The following is a 12,410-nucleotide window of genomic DNA, read 5'->3' on the forward strand; positions in this document are numbered from 1 at the left end:
CACTATATATGATATTACACTAACACTAAAATTAAGGAATTTTAACACAATATTTTTTTTTCATTCCACCCATAATACCTAAATTTACACTAAAAAATATATTTTTTATTATTATATTATTTTTTAAAAATATATAATTATAATATATATATACATTTAACAATGTTAGAATGATATTTGGTGTAAAATTCGCTCAAATTTGGTGGCCTTAAAGCATCTCCAACCCATTACCCTATTATGGTGTTGCACCAATACCAAAACTAAAGAATCTTAACACCATATTTTTTTACATTTCAATCACAACACCAAAAATTACACCAAAAATATATATATATATATTGTTTTCCATTTTATGTTTGGTGTATTTGATTTTAATATTAGAATGTAAGTTTGTAATATTTTAATTATTTTTTGTATATTTAATCAATTTCAATGTTAATTTTATTTTCTTATAGTGTAGAGTAAGAATTTTCACATAAATTAAAATTAATTATATAAAAAATTAATTATGAAATATTTGAAATTTTATTTAAAAAATTAAATTATATGTGTATTTATAATTTAAAAAACTCAACATAAAATATAAACCCACATAATTTTCATATGTTAATATATATAAATATATATATAAGATATAAATATATTTATCTTTAAAAAAAAAAAATGCCGTGTGAATAGTGCACGGCATATATGCCGTGGCACTGTTCATCAACGGGTAAATGCATACATTTTTAGAGTTAGGTTGGAGCTAGATTTGTAATCTCCACGGCATATATTGCCGTAATCCCGTAGGATTGGGATTGGAGATGGCCTTAGAGAAGTAGAATTGGAAGAGTGTGTTGCAAATGGATGGAGTTAAAAGAAGCACACTTCTCTCACAAAAAAAAATTGAAGAATTAGAATATTTTGGATAATTTTCATAAAATGCTCTCTTTTTTATCAGCTAACTAATAATATATATTTTAAATTTTGATCTATTAAATAAATTAGAAAAGAAAGCGAATAAAATCAAATTGAAGATTTTATTACAGGGAAACGGCACCGTTGAACAGCCGAAACCAACCATTAGTCTTTTCTATTCGTCGTTTTCTGCTGACCAGAAGGGAAAGTAAGAAAAACTCATACGCGCTTTCATCTTAAGCACCTCCTTCATCGTTTCGGCTAATTCAAATTTTCTTTTCTTGTCCTTCAATTTTCTCGAGAAAACGTTATTGCTTGTGGACTCAGAAAACAGAGTAAAAAATGGACAAAATCAAGAGCATCTTAAAACCCAGAGCCAATCCTCAACAGCAATTGAGAGATTGGCAGAGGCGTCTCCGCCAAGAATGCCGCAACATCGAACGCCAGATTAGAGGCAATGCTCTCTCTCTCTCTTTAAGGTAAATTTCATTTTTGGTGGTTGAGGTTGTTGTTTTCTGATATGGGTTTGTTTGCTTGATTGTTTCTAGATGTTCAGAGAGAGGAGAAGGGTGTGGAAAAAGCCATTAAAGAGGCTGCGAAGAGAAATGACATGGGCTCCGCCAAGGTATTGCTTTTGAAAACTTCTCTGCTCTTTGTATTATATGAATATTACATATACATATATTTATGGTGTTTCAGTATTGCCTCGTGTGAAAATTTTGTTAGACTGACGGACATGCGGGTTTGGGTAGCATTTTTTGGAATTATCATTTTTGTTGGGTTTTTGTACAATAGCATTTTTGATGTGGGGGGAAAACCTTTAGGGAAGACATGGGAGACATTTTAACTTGCTAAAAGGCTATACATGGTTGATCTTTAGGATTAAGATTTGGATTGTCATAGTTACAGTTGTTGTGATTTGGGATCAGTATCACTTTCGTTTTCTTAAGGGTTTTGGTTCTTTTGATTGTTATGCTAGATAAGGTTTAGACATACGCGTTGAGTACTTGAAGAGCTATAGCGTTGTTGGGGGAATGTATTATATTAGCTACTATAGTTTTGGATGTTTACTTTTTTTTTGTAGCATTTGGTTGTAGCTATGACTCTTACTTGAGTTTTATGTTGAATGCTATTATATTCAGGCCCTTGCAAGGGAAATTGTAAGTTCGAGGAAAACTGTTAATCGACTTCACGAAAATAAGGCCCAGTTAAATTCAATATCAATGCATCTTGGAGAAAGTGTTGGTATGTTGCTTCAAATTCTCTCTTCATTCTCCTAATTCTAATTCTAGCATGTAAACAATCCACTAAATGGTATGACCTTAAGTCCTTGGTTGTTTCCAGTATAGCTGTATTGGTGCTCATTGGCATTTTGTCAAGCTTATTATTTTGCAGGATTGTTTATTGTTATTTTTTAAAAGGAACAGTTAGTCTTTACTTAATCCCACAAAGGGGTTGGAATGGAACCACAGACTCTATACTACTCACACACAACCGCTTAAGCTAGTCTTAGGTGGTGGTGTTTTACAAATTGACTGGCAGCTGTCTGGTCTGGTCTTTTTTTACTGATGACTGTACTTGATAATTTTTTAGTTTTAGCTGACACATGTATAGAAAATACATATATGAAGATCATTTGTAAATGTAATGGGTATTTCATTCAACAATTTCTCTTTGGACTAGTTGTTTAGTTTGTATATGGGAATTATGTTTCTAAAATGAAATTGTTATGATACTATGTGCTCAAATACTGGATGTTTGCTTGAAGTTTTACAAGATTTTGTTATGGCATTGCAGCTATTGCCCGTACTGTTGGTCATCTGTCCAAGAGCTCTGAAGTCATGAAAATTGTCAATAACCTAATGAAAGCTCCAGAGATGGCTGTCACAATGCAAGAGTTTAGCAAAGAAATGACTAAGGTAGGTAGTATTATCTTTCGACCATTTTTTTTTTTTCAGTTTTCTTGTGTCCTGGATGGCTGTTGCAACAGATGAGAATTTCTTATTGATTGGGCGCTTATCTGATAGCTGGCTTGTATCTTCTTGAATCTTTTAGATTAACACTTTTTTTTTCCTCTTCATAGGCAGGGGTGATTGAAGAAGTTGTAAACGATGCTCTTGATACAGCATTAGATTCAGAAGATATAGAAGAGGAAACTGAGGAAGAGGTCGATAAGGTTTTGAACGAATTAGCTGGGGAGATGGCCGCACAGCTTCCAGAAGCTACCAGGAAAGAGAGGATAAAGTTACCTGCTCAAACAGCTAGTGCATCGAAACAAGTGTGTAAAACTCTTTAAAAACTTCTTTACATCATCCCTTTGGAAGCAAAGGGCTGAACATAATTTTCTTTGTTCCCTTCTCTTTTACAGGAAGAAGCCATTGCTGAAGGCGTAGACGATGAAGAAGAAATGGAAGAGTTAAGGGCAAGGCTTGCTAAAGTGAGATCGTAAATTAGGAACTTCGTCTACATAATCATCACTTGTTCCTTCCTTGTGGAGGGAAGGAAGTATGTGTATATCTATGTTATGAAGCTAGAGTAATTTGAAGTTTTCATAAATCTAAACAATCTGTCACTGAGTTAATGTTTATGTAACATAAAAGTAGAGTTTCAACTAGCTAAATGCCTACATTTACATAATGTTTATTAACAGTCTTACTGAAAGACTCAGATGTCCAGAACCTCAGGTCAAAGTTTTCAATTTCATCCCAGACTATCAAACTCTACAACTAATCTGAGAATTTTCCAACTATCTATAGTTTTTATAAACGAAAAAGGGTATGGTGTTTTGCTAGTTATGGTCACTTCTTTCAGTTTGTTGAGATATATGACAATAAATGTTGTGATCCATAACTGTAATAATTGATCCTCAGTGTATAGACTGGACTGGAGAGGATCTAGCAATTATTACTCTTATTACTGATATGGATTGGATTAAAAAATACTTGAGGAAAAATATAGGAGAATGAATGATGATGAGTCAACAATTAATTAAAAAAAGAAAATACATATTAATTTTTTTAGGGAAGTAACCATGTATACGGCATTTTAATGGTTTTTTTTTTTTTTTTCCATTCTTAAGGTTAATATTATTGTCTCTTATTTTTATATTATTTTTTTAATACTTTTAGGTTATATTATAATTTTTTTTTCTTTTTTACGGTTTTCTTATTCAGTCGTATGTTTCCCTTTTTACTTTTTCTTCTTTTGTAACTTTCTTCCTCAACGATCCACATTTCCTTCGGTGTGAAGGTGTCACTGCTCTGGTCATCCATCTTTCCTCGTCGTGAAGGTGTTGCTCCCACTTTGATTTTGCATTCAAGTTTTGCTCCGAATCGGTGTGAATGTGTCGCTGTTCTAGTCACCCCTCTTTGCTCGGCATGAAGGTGTTGCTCCCACTCTGGTTTCACATTCAAGTTTTGCTCTAATTCTGAGCTCCAGCCATCCCTCCCTTTGGCTTTTCAGTTTCTCATTCAAGTAAGTTTAAGTAAGGTGTACAAATTTTGGTTTGAGCATTGATGAAAAACTATGTTTGCATACAAGTCTCTGATCATGAATTTTTGTTGTGTAATTTTATTTTACAACTTGATTGAATGATGGATGTTGGGTATCTAAATTGAGTTAATTAATATGCATTGTTTTGCTGATGAATCTTACTCTTAATCTAGATAAACATTATTAAAATTGTAAGCATGGATTTTTCTGCTATGATGGATAACTAGATGTTTGATGAATTGTCTCAATGGACCTTACCTTAACTTGTCTTCAAACATATTGAGCCATCTGTTCTTCATTGCATAAAAAATACAAATATTGCACAACAACTTCATTTTGTTAATTTTTTTAACGTGCTTTTGGGTCCTTTTGTTTTTTGAGGTGTTGTTGTTTGAAAGATTAACCAGCCTCCTATTTTGTTTGGTTAGTTTGTTTTAGAGTCTCTTTGTAATCTTTTTAGAGGTGGTTGTTCTTTGCCTCCTCTGTTTAATGCAGTTGAAAATATTTGCAACTAAAATTATAATGTTCTCTTGGGCAAAATTTTAAAAGTGACTTGGTTTGACTAATATAATATTTGATCTATAACTATAGAAGTAATAATAATTAGTTTCTGTTTCCCATTAGGAGGGAGCAATGGATATCATAATGTAGTTTTCTGTTTATTTGCATCTTATTAGAGTTTAGGTTCAATGTTTTGGCACATGAGAACTATCTTGTTTGGCTTTGTTGTCTTATCTGAACACCAAACTATGACCATATAATAAATCCATATGACAAAGGGTCTTTGAATTGCAAAAAAGAGTGAGAGAAACTACATCTACAGTGTTTTCATCTTTGTTGTGTTTATGAAAGCAATTGTAGCTACATTATGGTTGTATTAGCCATTTGAATTCTGGATGCTTAGGGATCTTAAGAGTTTTTACCCTATAATTTGGGGTTGCATCTGCTTGTATATTGTTACACATTGATGATTGAGGTTGAATCTAGTTAATTTTATTTCTTGGGTTGCATTAGGAGGTTGATTAAGGTTGCAGTTGCATATAGCTCAAAGATGTTTTTTGTTCTCATGATTGGTTTTTTGCAGGATTACATACTCGGCTTATAAATTATGGTCCATACCAGATTTTCTTTTTCCTCTGCTTCTCCTACTTCTTCAAAAAATAGCCCTCAATTTATTAAAAAAGCTAATAATAAGAGACCATTGAGTGGTCAGGCTAAAGGTAAAAAAGTTATTAGACAAAAAAAAGCCAAAATTGACAATTGCTGATCATATAATTCCATCATCACAGGTACATTTTCAATTTCACTATTCGTTCATTTTATATTCTTTTTATTTTGTTTTGTTTGAATATTGTGTTATTTAGGTTGGTACATTTTCAATTTTATTGGTTGCTTATGTTTCTTTTTGTTTTTATTGTTATGTGTTTAAGGTTGCATCAGGTTGCATTAGGTTGTGGTTGCATATGGTTGCATCTAGTTGATTGTGGCAACATGAGAATACATCTAGTTTATTGTATCTAGTTGATTGTGGCAACATGTAATTATTATGTGTTTAAGGTTGCATCTAGTTGCATTAGGTTCACTTTAAGGTTGCATCTAGTTGCATCAGGTTGCTTGTTGTTGTTTCAATATGACTATATGCTTTAGTTTGTGGCAGCATGAGGTTGCATCTAGTTGATTGTTGCATCAGGTTGCTTGTTGTTGTTTCAATATGACTATATGCTTTAGTTTGTGGCAGCATGAGGTTGCATCTAGTTGATTGTTGCATCATGTAATTGTTATGTGTTTAAGGTTGCATCAAGTTGCATGTAGTTGCATCAGGTTGCTTGTTATTATTTAAATATGACTATATGCTTTAATTTGTGGCAGCATGAGGTTGCATCTAATTGATTGTGGCATCATGTAATTGTTATGTGTTTAAGGTTACATCTAGTTGCATCTATCTGATTGTGGCAGCATGTTGTGTTTAAGGTTGCATGTAGTTGCATCAGGTTGTTTGTTATCTTGTTATTGTTTAAATATGACTATATGCTTTAATTTGTGGCAGCATGTAAATGTATCTAGTTGATTATGGTTGCATTAGGTTAATGTGATTTATTAGGGCTCATTATTCTTTAGTTTTATTTTTTTTTCATTATTTTCTTGTGCTTATTTTGTATGGTATGCAATTCATTATTCCTCCTGAAAATCATCATCGAGCAAAATGTCATGCCATCATCAAGCACATCCAGGTTACTACTATGCATCAGTTGTTTTCTCCAAAACAACTTTTTGATTTTGCTGATTCTTGCTTTGGACATTTTCTGTCCTTAGCGTCCTTTGTCATCTAGTATCGGCTCATTAATAATTTATTGCTTGGGGAGTTGAAATAACCCAACCCTCATGAAATTTGGGTTGGTGTAGCTGGTATGAAACTTTGTTTTGGGATAGAGGAGTTTGCACTTGTCACGGACATTCGTTATGTTGGATCAGATGACAAGCAGACATATGCTAGATCAAGCAATAGTTTCCTGAACACCTTATTATAAATGTATGAAAAAGGTAACTAAGGAAAATGTGCATGACATTTTTTTTAATAAAGGATGGAAGAATGTTGAGGATGCTGTGAAACTTGCCAACATCTACTTGCTGCACAACTTTTTGCTTAGCCCTTCTTCTTTGGATATTGTAATTTCCCAAGCCGACTTTAATATTTTAGATAGTGACGAATTTGGTCAGTTTCCTTGGGGGTAAGGAAGTGTTTAAGGTTACTATTGAATCATTGAAGAGCAATGCTGGAAAGAAAAATAAAGATTATTATTATAGGTTATATGGATTTTCATATGCCTTTCAAGTATGGTTTTACGAGTGTTGCCCATACTTGAATGACAACTTTTTTCATCTCAATGTTGGATCTATCCCGCGCCTCATCAATTGGACAAATAAAGAAAATATTAAGTCATATTTTATCAATGAGTTGTGCTGAGGTACGATTTATTTTTTTTCTTTACAATTATTTTTGTTTTATATTATATATATCGACAATTTTTTGTTCTTTTATAGTTCCAACTACGAAATATAACTCCAACTTCCAAAGAAAGGAAAAATCTTCACTTGGAAGAATTCTTTCCAAAAGGCAAGCAGTTGGAAGTTGATGGCAACCTTGCGGCTAATGTTGGTGCTGGAGTTGCACCTCATTCTGCTAGAGTTGCAGCAATTGTTTGTCCAATTGCTAATGTTAGCGATGATGATTTTGTGAACCCTCCTCCCTGATCATTCGCAGGTACTTCCTCATCTTCTATACCTTAGTTCTCTCTACATGAAATGCAAGCCCAGTTGTCAAGATTAGAAACAAGTCACAAAGTTCTTGTTTTTGAGGCCGCTTCTATAAAGACAAGTGTTAATGGATTAAGTTCTCATTTTGACTCATCCATTTCAAAGCTGCATGATCTTATTCTTTCCCATATTTTGGAAAAATAAGAACTTATCAATATTTTTTTGAAAGTTTTTTTACATTATATTATTGTATGTTGTCTTATATTTTTATTGTTTAACTGATTATTTTTTTATGGTGAAAGTTCTTATGATGATATTGAAATAAGAACTAAGGCAACGCATGGTGAATCTTATGTTGTTGAGTTGGGTTCTGAGAAAGTTGGTGATATGGAGGAAGAGGTTGACACTAATTGTGTCATTGAGGAAAATTCTAACGATGAAGAGGATGAAAATGATGATGATGAAGAGAATGAGGATGAGGATGACGATGAGTCTGATGAAGAAAATTATGGTTTTGATCATGATGATGATCAAGATGTAGATGATGATTCTAGTGGAGAAGATAAAAGTAGTAAAGATAGAGAAAAAGATGAAGATCATACTTATATTGCGTGCACTAGTGGAGCCAAAGATGCTAGTAGTGGGCACAATAAAGAATAAAGATGACAATGTTAGTGATATTTTCTATTTTTTTTAAATAAAAAATATATATTACTTGTTTATTTTCATGTGTTATGTTTATGATCTCATATTTAAGATGTTTTTTTTTTCTTTGTAGGTTGGTTATTTTTCTGATGATGTTGATATTTCACATCAGGTTGCACTTAAGATTTTGGAGGTTGCAGATTTTGCAACCGAGGTTGAAAATGTTCTCATAGTGGTTGCAGAGATTGATAAAGAGGTTGCATCTCAGTTTCCCATGGTTGTAGAATTAGCAACAGAGGTTTCACCTCATCTTCTAGAGGTTGCAGTATCAGCGACAAAGGTTGTAGAATCAGCAACAGAGGTTGCATCCCATTTTGTATCTCATATTCCGAAGTTTGCAGAATTAGGAACAGATGTTGCACCTAAGCTTCCAGAGGTTGCACTTGATCTTCTAGAGGTTGCAGAATTAGCAAAGGTTGCAGAGGATGTCAACGAGGTTGCACAGGTTGTTGGAACTATTGCATCCCAGTCTTTTTTTGATAGTTTGTCTGACACAGTATTGGAGGAGGCTTACAAAAATGCTATTAATGTTGTAAAAGCAATCAAGACCACAGAGGTAGTGTTTTTTTTTTGTTCAAACTATAGATTTTGTTTTTTCTTTCAAATGTTTAATTTTATTTTGTTTTTGTTAGTGTATTCTTATTTTTTCTTCATAGGAATCTACTCCTCATTGCACTGCTATTTTTCCATATGTTGGTAGTGGTGGGAGTAACTTGGGATATGTTACTCCCATTTTGCCAAGAACAATCAAGCTCCCTTTCTACTTGCAATCTCCATTTGTGCAGAATTTTTTTTACTTCTGGTCAAAGTAGTGAGGCAGCATCTGGTGGATAAATTAATATTATTAAAGGTTTCTGCCCATTGGATGATAAAATTGGAGAATGGCCAAACTATGAGCTATCCCAAGATTTCAATAAATGTCTTGATTATGGAATGATAACCAAGAACAAGTAATAGTCTTCAAGTTATTTATTTTGTTTTAATTTTACATGTTTATAATTGTGTTTTTTTAGGGTCAAAATATATTCAAAGAAAGGCAACCTCATCATCTCTGTTCTACAACTCGGTGTAGATGTGATACACCAAAAGACATGGTATTATACCCTTCAATATAGTGAAAAAATATATTCAAAACAGTAAGTGTTAATGTGTATTGTTGTTATTTTTGGTTGATTATGATTTTAAGTTTGTTTGTCTTAATATTTTGGGGTTGCATTTGGTTGATGTGTTAGGGTTGTGCTTGGTTTTATTGTTAAGGTTGTTTTTATACATTAGGTTTGTTTTGTTGTTCTAATTGTTATATTATTGATTTGTCTTGATTTTATTGTGCAACATGTTGATGTGTTTTTTTTATTATTTGAGGAATAAGGCAAAGTACTGCGACAATTGTACTATCAAGTTTATTACGACTGATTCTCATTTCAAGGCTAGAATTAATTCTATCTACGAGACATATCTAGTTGAAAATGTGATTTTGCGGCCTTGAATTGCAATCAATATTTTGCAGAAGTTATCATGGGCTATGCCTTGCCTTGCAACATTTCTTAGTCTATGGTTGATCATGTCTTATTTCTTATCTTGCTTATGAAGGAAAAACATTGGTTGTTGTCTAGATTATCATTTAAAGATAGGTCAATGTATGTATATAATACATTGACGTGTGATAATAAGGATCACATTGCTTTAAAAGCAGTAGAGTCATTTCGTATATTGCTTCCTCATTATATGTATATCACTGGATTCTATGATCGAACAGACACAGACTTCTCATCTGAGGCTTATACCGGGAAGTCAACGAGCTCTGCTTTTGATGTAGCGTTGGATGATGATTTTTCATGTAGGTTGTCTTGGTGAGTTTTATGTTTTCTATGTTTTTTTTTTAAAAATTTCTCACAACTCTTTTTTCCTATTTTGTTTTCATATTCTAACTTATTTGGTCTATCCTATGTGTCTTTATGCAGTGATATTGGCATACAAATGTTCTCATTTGCTGAGTACTTTGTTCAAGATAAGGATATTCCAACATCTACTTTTGGAATAAGTATCGACATCAAAACATCCTTATCTTGAACAAAGTACTCAGCGAATGAGAACATGTGTATGCCACTATCACTGCATAAAGACACATAGGATAGACCACAAATAAATTAGAATATGAAAACAAAATAGGAAAACAGAGTCATGACAAAAATGAAAAAAAAAACATAGAAAACATAAAACTCACCAAGACAACCCACACGAGAAATCATCATCCAACATTACATCAAAAGCAAAGCTCGTTGACTTCCCAGCATAAGCCTTAGATGAAAAGTCTAAGTTTGGTCGGTCATAGAATCCAATTATATACATATAATGAGGAAGCAATATACGAAATGACTCTACTACTTTTAAAGCAATGTGATCCTTGTTATCACACGTCAATGTATTATATACATACATTGACTTATCTTTAAATGATAATCTAGACAACAACCAATATTTTTCCTTCATAAGCAAGATAAGAAATAAGACATGATCAACCACAAACCAAGAATGTTGCAAGGCAAAGCATAGCCCATGATAACTTATGCAACATATTGATTGCAATTCAAGGCCCCAAAATCACCTTTCCAACTTAGATATGTCTTGTAGATAGAATTGATTCTAGTCTTGAAATGAGAATCAGTTGTAATAAACTTGATAGTACAATTGTCACAGTACTTTGCCTTATTCATCAAATAATAAAAAAACGCATCAACATGTTGCACAATAAAATCAATATTATAGCAATTATAACAACAAAACAAATCTAATATATAAAAAACAACCTTAACAATAAAACCAAGCACAACCCACATCAACCAAATGCAACCCCAAAATATTAAGACATAAGCAAACTTAAAATCATAATCAACCAAAAATAACAGCAGTACACATTAACACTTACTGCTTGGAAGAGATTTTTTCTACTATATTGAAGGGTATAGAACCATGTCTTTTGGTGTATCACATCTACACCGAGTTGTAGACTAAGGATGATGAGGTTGTCTTTCTTTGAATACATTTTGACCCTAAAAAAACACAATTATAAACATGTAAAATTAAAACAAAATAAATAACTTGAAGACTCTTACTTGTTCTTGGTTATCATTCCATAATCAAGTAATTTCTTGAAATCTTGGGATAGCTTATAGTTTGGCAATTCTCCAATTTTTTCATCCAATGGGCAGAAACTTTTAATAATCTTAATTTCTCCACCAGATGTTGCCTCACTACTTTGACCAGAAGTAGAATCAAAATTCTGCACAAATGGAGATTGCAAGTAGAAAGGGAGCTTGATTGCTCTTCTTGGCAAAATGAGAGTAACATATCCCAAGTTACTCCCACCACTACCAACATATGGAACAATAGCAGTGCAATGAGGAATAGATTCCTATGAAGAAAAAAATAAGAACACAGTAATAAAATTAAACATTTGAAAGAAAAAACAAAATCTATAGTTTGAACCAAAAAAATACTACCTTTGTGGTCTTGATTGCTTTTACAACATTAATAACATTTTGCATAGCCTCCTCAAATACCGTGTCAAACAAACTATAAAAAAAAAGACTAGGATGCAATAATTCCAGCAACCTCGTTGACATCCTCTGCAACATTTGCTACTTCTGCAACCTCTGGAAGATCAAGTGCAACCTCTGAAAGATTAGGTGCAACATCTGTTCCTAATTTTGCAAACTTCGGAATATGAGATACAAGAGGGGATGCAACCTCTGTTGCTGATTCTGCAACCATTGTCGCTGATATTGCAACCTCTAGAAGATGAGGTGAAACCTCTGTTGCTAATTCGGGAAACTGAGGTGCAACCACTGTGGGAACATTTTCAACCTCGGTTGCAACCTCAGAAATCTTAAGTGCAACCTGATGTGAAATATCAACATCCTCAAAACAACCTACAAAGAAAAAAAAATATCTTAAATATGAGATTATAAACATAACACATGAAAATAAACAAGTAATATATATTTTTTATTTAAAAAAAATAGAAAATAACACTAAATGTCATCTTTATTCTTTATTGT

General features: G+C 32.7%; 2 protein-coding genes across 4 annotated transcripts; both read left to right on the forward strand.

The window, feature by feature from the left end:
* The first annotated feature begins 1,053 nt into the window (after nucleotides 1-1,053).
* On the forward strand, nucleotides 1,054-3,547 carry LOC133797905 (vacuolar protein sorting-associated protein 24 homolog 1-like). 2 transcript variants are annotated; one of them, XM_062236007.1, is made up of 6 exons: nucleotides 1,054-1,354; nucleotides 1,449-1,525; nucleotides 2,043-2,145; nucleotides 2,698-2,819; nucleotides 2,984-3,178; nucleotides 3,269-3,547. In XM_062236007.1, the coding sequence occupies exons 1-6, from the start codon at nucleotides 1,243-1,245 to the stop codon at nucleotides 3,347-3,349; spliced, it is 690 nt and encodes a 229-aa protein (XP_062091991.1). In that variant the 5' UTR covers nucleotides 1,054-1,242; the 3' UTR covers nucleotides 3,350-3,547. The 2 variants fall into 2 exon arrangements, with proteins under 2 accessions (XP_062091991.1, XP_062091992.1); XM_062236008.1 differs by having other exon boundaries at nucleotides 1,216-1,354; nucleotides 1,457-1,525.
* Nucleotides 3,548-7,553: 4,006 nt separating this feature from the next.
* LOC133797904 (uncharacterized) lies at nucleotides 7,554-11,797 on the forward strand. 2 transcript variants are annotated; one of them, XM_062236004.1, is made up of 2 exons: nucleotides 7,554-8,317; nucleotides 8,426-11,797. In XM_062236004.1, the coding sequence occupies exons 1-2, from the start codon at nucleotides 8,189-8,191 to the stop codon at nucleotides 9,050-9,052; spliced, it is 756 nt and encodes a 251-aa protein (XP_062091988.1). In that variant the 5' UTR covers nucleotides 7,554-8,188; the 3' UTR covers nucleotides 9,053-11,797. The 2 variants fall into 2 exon arrangements, with proteins under 2 accessions (XP_062091988.1, XP_062091989.1); XM_062236005.1 differs by having other exon boundaries at nucleotides 8,465-11,797.
* The last annotated feature ends 613 nt before the right edge of the window (nucleotides 11,798-12,410 follow it).

Source organism: Humulus lupulus, chromosome 8 (assembly GCF_963169125.1).
Source record: "Humulus lupulus chromosome 8, drHumLupu1.1, whole genome shotgun sequence".
Classification (NCBI taxonomy): domain Eukaryota; kingdom Viridiplantae; phylum Streptophyta; class Magnoliopsida; order Rosales; family Cannabaceae; genus Humulus; species Humulus lupulus.

Coding starts and splice junctions, on each gene's coding strand:
- LOC133797905 (XM_062236007.1), top strand. CDS start 1,243: ATGGACAAAATCAAGAGCATCTTAAAACCCAGAGCCAATCCTCAACAG. Junction 1,526..2,042: donor ATGACATGGGCTCCGCCAAG/GTATTGCTTTTG, acceptor TATTATATTCAG/GCCCTTGCAAGGGAAATTGT. Junction 3,179..3,268: donor CAGCTAGTGCATCGAAACAA/GTGTGTAAAACT, acceptor TCTCTTTTACAG/GAAGAAGCCATTGCTGAAGG.
- LOC133797904 (XM_062236004.1), top strand. CDS start 8,189: ATGATGATTCTAGTGGAGAAGATAAAAGTAGTAAAGATAGAGAAAAAG. Junction 8,318..8,425: donor TAAAGAATAAAGATGACAAT/GTTAGTGATATT, acceptor TTTTCTTTGTAG/GTTGGTTATTTTTCTGATGA.